Source organism: Mastigoproctus giganteus, chromosome 14 (assembly GCF_048544385.1).
Source record: "Mastigoproctus giganteus isolate SK-2022 chromosome 14, ASM4854438v1, whole genome shotgun sequence".
Lineage (NCBI taxonomy): Eukaryota > Metazoa > Arthropoda > Arachnida > Uropygi > Thelyphonidae > Mastigoproctus > Mastigoproctus giganteus.
The window spans coordinates 35,753,464-35,762,400 of record NC_143588.1 but is presented as its reverse complement, the minus strand read 5'-3'; the positions used below and the strand labels follow the sequence as shown (position 1 = coordinate 35,762,400).

Below are 8,937 nucleotides of genomic sequence, written 5' to 3'. Positions count from 1 at the left end.
CAATTTGCCTCCAATGCCACACTGCTCCAATTTGTGCAGCAGTCTTCCATTTGCAACAGTATCAAAAGCCTTTCTAAGATCCAAGTATATAATATCAAAGTTATTCCCTGCATCCAGTTCTTTTGTGACTGCATCATAGTATCCAATCAAATTGGTCAGGCAAGACTTCCCCTTAACAAAACCATGCTGTGTCTGAGCTATAACCCACTAACTGGAGCTATAGCTCCAGTTAGTGGGTCCCATAAAGAAAACAATGGAACAGTTTGTTGTCTCAGAAAGAATGGTCAAGAAAGCTAAAAAACTTAAAGCAAAAGAAGGAATCATGGCCTAACCTGAAAAAAAGCTTTTTGAGCAAGAAAAGCAAAAGGTGATGGAACTTTTTGAAGATGATGAATTTAGTCAGATATGCTCTGGAAAGAAAGATTACATTTCGATTATAAATGCAGAGGGAATAAATATACAAATGCAGAAGCGACTACTATTCAGAAACTTGAAGAAAAGTTTGTAACTTATCGAGATAGATATGGATCTGACGTTGGATTTTTTAAATTTTGTGAATTTCAAACCAAGTGATATGTCACAGTTGGTGCTCCAGGAACACATTCGTAGGGATAAAGAGGTGATTATCCCCTTGTATAAGGCAATGGTCAGGCCACACCTTGAGTAGTGTATAGAAGTATAGAGGCGTCATTTTAAGAAGGATGTAGAGCTGTTGGAGCAAGTAGAGAAGGGCAACAAGATTAGTGAACGGAACAAAGGGTTGTTCTTACGAACAAATGCTAAAGTTTTGCAGATTACAGTCTGGAGACTAGGCACCTGGAAGGTGGTCTGATTGAGGTATATAAAAATTTGAATGGTTTGAGCATGATCAAGGTGATGGGATCCTTCCTCTTGCTCAGAATAATCACTTCAGAGGGTATAAGTTCTAATTGAGGAAAGACAGTTGTAGAACAGATGTGCGGAAATTTGCCTTTATCCAGCGGGTAGTTAATTGGTGGAACAGACTTCCATCTTTTGTTGTGGAAATTGATAGCCTAAATAAATTAAAGGCTGAGCTGGGCAGGTATTGAGAACAAACGGAAGGGTGAAATTGGAGCGGTTTTTTTGTCTGACGCTGCTAAAACTTGCTTTCTTGCCTCGTATGCCTGTACTAATGCTAAAGCGAAATTGGAATCAAAAGATTGCATTCTTCATCGATGTGAAAAATGTCCAGGGATAGATTAATCAAAAAATTTCAAGGGAATATTTTTGAAAACAATGAACCGGAAGATATTGAGTTCAAGCAATGGATACACACTGACAGATATACACTGGACACAAAGCAGTTAACAACACAAGATTTTCTTGAAGTGTTGTGTACAAATATATTTAACCTTTCCTGTCTTCAATACATGCTAAACGTCAAAAATACATCACTACATTCAAAGTAGTGATGTATTTGATGTTTAGCAATGTAGCACATTCCTAAACATCAAAATTACAATGCTAAACATTTGTAGTCAACAAAGGAAAGCCTAATAACAAGAGAATTAGTCATCTTGATGGATTTTGTGGAAATTTATTCATTTTTTTTTTTGCAAGATGCTGTTCAAGAGTTCCACTGGGAGAATAGCCAGGCTATATTGCATCCATTTGTTATTTGTTACAAAGGTGTTGAACTTCAGAATATAAGTTTCTGTATAATCAGTGACTGCCTTCGACACGACCCAATTGCAGTGGATGTTTTTCTTACCAGCTTAATTGAATATTTGAAGAGCTTCATGACAGAAATCAAGCACATTTACTACTTCAATGATGGTTCAGCAGCTCAATACAAGAATTTCAAGAATTTTATTGCTTGTGTCACCATGTGATGGAATTGGTGGAACAATAAAATGATTAGCAGCACGTTTAAGTCTTTCATTTGGGCATTCGAGACTTGCACGTGCAAGTCTCGAATGCCCAAATGAAACACAAATTCTGAAACCAAGAAACATGTTTGAATTCTGTGACAAGCATGTGACTGGAATAAAATTCTGTTTTGTTTCTAAAGAGAAAATTGAGCAAGTAAGGCCATTTCAAGACTGGTTGTTTTTTTTTTTTTTTTTTCGGTTTTTTTTAGGAGCGTTAGCAACTAAGGCCATATTGCTCCGGTAATATGCGGTGGTCATTCCCTGACCTTTCCAGATCCTCCATATTTGGTGGTGACGGGCTCGAAGCCTGGTCTAATATAGAAGCGTGTGCTACGCACTTCTGCTCCTTCCTTAGCTTCGGAGGCGCCTGACCCATTTCAAGAGAAAAGATTTATAGACGGTCATAGTATTGCTAGAACAAGAAAAAATCATAATTTTATTCCTATTGATGCAAGACAGATTCTTGTTTGCAGAGTATGAAATGACATACCATAGTCATTTGTAGCTTATGTAGGTCAGACTTGTAAAACCAATATTCAATTTATGCCAATTGTTAATTAGATAGTATGAATCAGAGCTGTAATACTCAATATGTTCTACGTTGATAATAATATTAGTAAATTAATAAGAGGAGTTTACCTCAATATAGTATGATACCCTCCAGAAATTAAAACGGAAAAAACGAAAAAATCGACAACTTACCGGTCCATTAAAGTAAAATATAAATAATTAAAGTAAAATATAAATAATTAAATAATCAATTTAACACAATTCAAAACAATTAAAATTCAAATTAACGCAATTAAAAGAATAACGAAAATATTCAAAACGATCTTCCTTCCTGAAGCTGACAATGCTTTTCGACCGACTGTCGTGATCACAGGAATGAAAATCACCGAATCAGGCTAAACCTGCAACTTAAATAGTGATTATGTGTCTTCGCGCATGCGCGTAAAGGTCCACGCATCGGAGATCAAATATGGCCGCCGAACATTTACAGAATTCTCGTGTAATTTAATTGATTTTTTGATTTAAATTCACCCCACTAAGGTTTGATTTAAATCTACACTAAGGTACTCCGCCCAAAGTTACCATATTTCTTTCCTAAAATATTGCCTTCAAAACAACATCGTTCCGAAGTTTGCCAGGGTGAATTTAAATCAAAAAATTTCAGGCATAAAACAACTATCACTGGCGACATCACGTAATATTGTTAAGCTTGCCTTAAAATCCCGATATTCGGATAAACAAAAATACCTTTCCCAGGTTAGGAAGCTTCGCGATAAATTAAAAAATTATCTACATCCGAACGATTGGTCTGTATTGAAGACCTCCATAGATTTGCGACGGGAAGCACAAGCCTCAGAGATAAAAAACAGACACGTTAATAAGTTGCAAACATTATCGAATAGTTCAAGACACGTTCATGCGAATTCTAACACATTGTCGCGAGCTTGCGACCAAGTTCACACGAGTTGGGTGACATCCCCCCCACAGACACATAACGCACAACCACAGAATATGTCGGCTAGTTCACGAACACCCCCTCACCCAGTATCCAACGAATCAACAGGTTACAAATCTTTCCTCGTGTACACTATCGCAGGACCAGATTTCACTTTTATCCAAAGGATTAAATTATAATTTACCACCTCGAAAGCTGCCAAAAAAACAATGCGTAATTGATATTGAATTTGGACTTCGTAGTGTTCCACAAAAAGATGTATTTATTCAACAAGTTAACCAAGTAGTGAATAACATAAAAGAAACGCGACTTCCTAAATTGAATACACATGACAGTTCAGCTTTACGAGAACTTCGAGAAAATAAGGACATTATTATACAGAGGGCAGATAAAGGAGACACAGTGGTAATACTAGATAAACATGATTATATTAATAAGTTAGATTCAGTTGTGTCTGATACCTCCACTTATCGTGAAGTGGACCCGACACTGTTTACCAATTTGGTAAATCAATACAATAAAACGTTAACCACATATCGTAAAAACGACTACATTACTATGGTTCAGTTGAAGGAATTGAAGTCCAGAACATACAATATTCCTGCACTTTTTGGTCAGGTAAAATTACACAAGCCTGGATTTCCGATTCGACCTATTGTTTCCTACAGGAACTCGGCATTTTCAGCCTTGGCCACACATGTATATAACATTATAAAACCTTTTAGACAGGTTATACAATTTGGGATTAAGAATTACGATACATTATTTAATAATCTTAAAGACTGTAGACTCGGCGACAATGACAATTTATTCTCATTAGATGTTACCTCATTATATACGAATGTAAACGTTGAATACACATTAGATATTATTTGGGATATGTTAAATAAAAACTCGACACCGATTAATTATACGAAGCTGCCTATTAAGGAAATTTTTCACTTAATTAAACTATTAGTTGAGACTAACTACATCACCTTTCGAGACAAGGTGTACAAACAAATTTTTGGATTACCAATGGGTTTGAGCCTGAGTGGCTTAATGTCAGAGATCTATCTCTCAACGATTGAGCAGATACATTTGACACCTTTTCGTCCCCGTATCACATACTATGGGAGGTATTTAGACGATGTTCTAGTTATTACCGATAGTAGTACTATCCAAGACATTTTACATTCGTTTAATAATATTCATTCTAGACTCAAATTTACATTGGAAAGGGAAGATACGGATATAAGTCATTAAACTTTCTAAATTTCACGCTTACCCGGGACTCGAACAAAATACAATTTAGCATCTATCGAAAACCCACAAACACCGGTATGCTTCTACATTATAATAGCTACCACCCGTTCACCTACAAAAGATCGATTATCTTTAATCAATTTCTAAATGCCTATAAATATTCAACGACGGATTCTGCTTTGGACTCAGAAATACAAATATTAACTAGCAGATTCTTGAACAGGGGTTATCCCATTAACACAATAAATCGAATTAGGGTACAAGCTAAGGATAGGATACAAAATACTGCACCAATCAACAATAGTAATATCAAAAAATACTTTATTTCTGACCCATACGTTGAACAGTGGCACAAACAGCTTAACAGATTCTTTAAAGATACCGAATTTAAAATTATAGCTAGGCCTATACGGAAGTTACACACTGTACTGAACAATCGCTCGGTTCTTTCCGCGTTCGCAACACAAATTAATGATCTAGTATACAACATTTCTTGCGGTGATTGCGACTCGTCTTATCAGGGTTCGACGCGGTTTTCTCTTAATATTCGTGTAAATCAACACGAAGCCTCAGTTCGTGCTTCTCGTTCAGCAGCGTCAGAATTAGCCTTTCATGCCATTAACGAAAAACATACTTTTTTATTTAACGAGGCCAAAATACTTAACGTTCAACGTAATTATACGCGACTATTAATTGCAGAAACCATTGAAATTAAATTACACAAGAATTCTGTTAATGTTCGGCGGCCATATTTGATCTCCGATGCGTGGACCTTTACGCGCATGCGCGAAGACACATAATCACTATTTAAGTTGCAGGTTTAGCCTGATTCGGTGATTTTCATTCCTGTGATCACGACAGTCGGTCGAAAAGCATTGTCAGCTTCAGGAAGGAAGATCGTTTTGAATATTTTCGTTATTCTTTTAATTGCGTTAATTTGAATTTTAATTGTTTTGAATTGATTTTGAATTGTGTTAAATTGATTATTTAATTATTTATATTTTACTTTAATTATTTATATTTTACTTTAATGGACCGGTAAGTTGTCGATTTTTTCGTTTTTTCCGTTTTAATTTCTGGAGGATATCATACGGAAGTGTTCCACGTACTATATTGAGGGAAACTCCTCTTATTAATTTGCCAATTGTTAATTTACAACGTGGCCTACAGATTGCCTGTATTTATCTCAATAAATGGTGGATTGGAAATATTTGTGAAATTTCAATTGAAGAACATGATGTATTGTAATTTCATGCATCCTCATGGAGCAGCTTGCTCATTTCACTGGCCTGCTACACAAGATGTCTGCTGAATTCCTGAACAACAAATTATTGCCATTCTTCCAGCTCTAAAATCAACAACAATGGGACGACAATATAGCTTGCCTGAAGTAGTAATATCAACCATGAAAGAAAAATTCCAGTCCATTACGAAGCAGTCATTCAATATCTTCACAATCACTTGCTTATTTCAAATTGTACTGTGTTTTAAATAAATTTTATTGCAGATATAACTTCTTTCAAACTTAGAAACCAATAGAACATCAACTTTATGCTTGGAATCCTGAATAAAGACCCCTTTTCAGGCTTGGGAACTTGCACTAAAGAAACCCATGCAATTTCCTTTCTTACCATCTGCACCCTCATTGTGAAAAATACAGATCCTTTTGTGCATTGGCAATATATCTTTTCTCCTTAAACCAAAGAGCAGAGTAATTGCAGAAAATTTCACTCTTGTAAATGCAATAGTTCTGTCCTTATTGAGATGTGAAATTTCACCATCAAATAAGTATGCAAATATTAGGTGGAAAATATAAAATGTTTAAGACCATTTTTAGCAACACACATAACTGAAAATCTATGATTCTTGTTGCTTAATGCCTACTCTTTCCAATGGCGCCAAAAACGAGAGAATTGAAGGTGGACCACATTAAGATATATGCACCTGAAATAGGTCAAATTTTTACGTTCATATTTTGAGTCTATCTTTGAAGGAAAATATCTCAGCTAGTAAACAAGTATCATAGCTCAAATTTAGTTAGGCTGAATTCATATATATGTTAAATGGAATGCCCGAATAAGAAGGTACTAAAGTTTTTTCTTTTAAATTTATGACTTTCAAAATTCTTGCTTAATTTTGTAGAGACAAATTTTTGGTGCAAGTTTAAGAACTCAATGTAAAATACGTGAATTTTGCATTCTCTGCCAAAGGTTCACTAGGTATATCAAGTTTCAGAGCACTATCTATCAATGTTGTGCAACAGTAGCACTTAAAACTCTGAAATCGTTTTGTGATTTGCTCCGAGTAACACAAGAGACCTCAACCAAAAGGGTGCTGGTGCCCCAAGCATACTATATTTTGAACTAAATTTTTGTACAGCTTCTTTAGAAACCTGTTTAAACATCTACACCAAGTATCAACAATACTGAAGATGGTTGAGCAGGGACCATTTTCAAAATTAAGCCACTTGACATGGAATCACCCAGAACATAAGCCTTTTTTTGGTAAGAATACCTTCGTTCCCCTCACCAATCTTGTTGCGCTTCTTTGTACTCGTTCTAGCAACTCTACATCCTTCCTAAAACGAGGCCTCCAGATCTGTACACAGTACTCTACGTGTGTCTTGGCCATTGCGGTTTACAACTGGATGTTTGTCCAGTTGTACAAAGCAATGATCATATCATTGATAACACTCCATGACCTGCCCTGGCAGCCCGTCTACACTAATCAGCGAACATCATATTTGACTACACAATTACCCCTAGGTCTTTTTTCACTTTCCACTTCCCTAAACGTACACTACAGTTGGTACGTTTCTCTTGGTTTATTGCTACCCATATCATCAATTTCCTCCTCCCTGTAATAATTTCAACACATTGTCATAGAAAATAAGTTCAAAAACTGAGATATGTGCCTAAAAGTTCTTATCACCCTCAGTTTTCAAATATCGTAGGTTAATGACCGAAAAACAAGACCTGTTGTTAAAGCTTAATTTCCTACATTCCCATTTAGACTTTTTTTCCTGAAAAGTTGTGAGCGGTCTCCTATGAACACGGTGAAAGGTTTCAACAAGTTGTTATTAATATTAGTCATATGGTGCAAGTAAGCCTGAGGTTTGTGCTCCACCGGCCAAAAAAATTTTCCAAGGTACCCTGAGAGAGAGAGAGAGAGAGAGAGAGAGAGAGAGAGAGAGAGAGGTTATTCCGCTCAGGACCTTGGGTGTGCCAAGCCCATATTCACCAGAAGTGAGCCTCTGGGGCATATTTCTCAAATGAAAAAAAAAAAAAAAAAAAAAACCAGGTAAATACTACTCTGTGCATTGTTAGGTCCCACTCTTTCACTGGTGGCGCTGATAATAAACGATAGCTAACCAGGCTGTGTGATGCAGTGATGTGTTGTGGCTTAAATTCGTTTTTGCGCTGTTTCCTTTTTGTGGAAATATAACTTTATTTGCGAACAAAATATACTATGGAGGTAATAGACAATAGTGCCACTGTCGTGATTCAAGCAAACCCCGATAGACGTAAATATGGGAAAAACTGGAAAAAAGACGGCGTGTTCCCCCGAAGACTCGTAAGCAAAATTCCACAGGAGCTGTTAGACAACTCCGAACTGCAAAAGGCCCTTGAAGTGTTACCTTCAAATTATAACTTTGAAATTCCCAAGACTTTGTGGAGAATAAAGCAGAACAACGCGAAATGTGTTGCCCTTCAGTTCCCAGAAGGATTACTCATGTTTGCTTTAACAATTGCAGATATTCTCGAAAAATTTGTAGACATCGAAACAATAATAATGGGAGATGTAACATTTGGTGCATGTTGCGTTGATGATTTTACTGCACGTGCCCTGGGTGCTGATTTTCTGGTGCATTATGGACACAGTTGTTTAGTACCAGTAGATATTACGAATGGTATCCAAATGTTATATATATTTGTTGATGTTAAAATTGATTCACTGCATTTTGCAAATACCATAAGACACAATTTTGCTTCAGAGACTTCCCTCGCTATGGTAAGTACAGTTCAGTTTATTTCTACACTTCAAACAGTATCCGCAGATTTGCGAAATGAAGGCTTTCGCATACTGATTCCCCAAAGTAAACCTCTCTCTCCAGGTGAAGTGCTGGGTTGTACAGCACCCAGGAAAGTTGAGGCTGATGCACTTATCTTTTTGGGTGATGGACGGTTTCATTTGGAAGCAATAATGATTGCTAACCCAGAACTTCTAGCATACAGGTGATTTTTATTTCGTTTTATATAAAATTTTAAATGTAACAATTTTTATTAAGTGTAATGCTGAGCTAGTAAATAACAAATTTTTACAGTTATTTAGAAT

General features: G+C 36.2%; 1 protein-coding gene across 1 annotated transcript in view; it reads left to right on the top strand.

Moving 5' to 3' along the window:
• Positions 1 to 7,979: 7,979 nt before the first annotated feature.
• The window catches only part of Dph1 (diphthamide biosynthesis 1), a 39,045-nt gene continuing 38,087 nt past the window's right edge, over positions 7,980 to 8,937 (top strand). Inside the window, exon 1 of the mRNA XM_090388240.1 lies at positions 7,980 to 8,837. Coding sequence (XP_090244366.1) covers positions 8,071 to 8,837 — 767 coding nt within the window. The 5' untranslated portion in view covers positions 7,980 to 8,070. The remainder of the gene's footprint in view (positions 8,838 to 8,937) is intronic.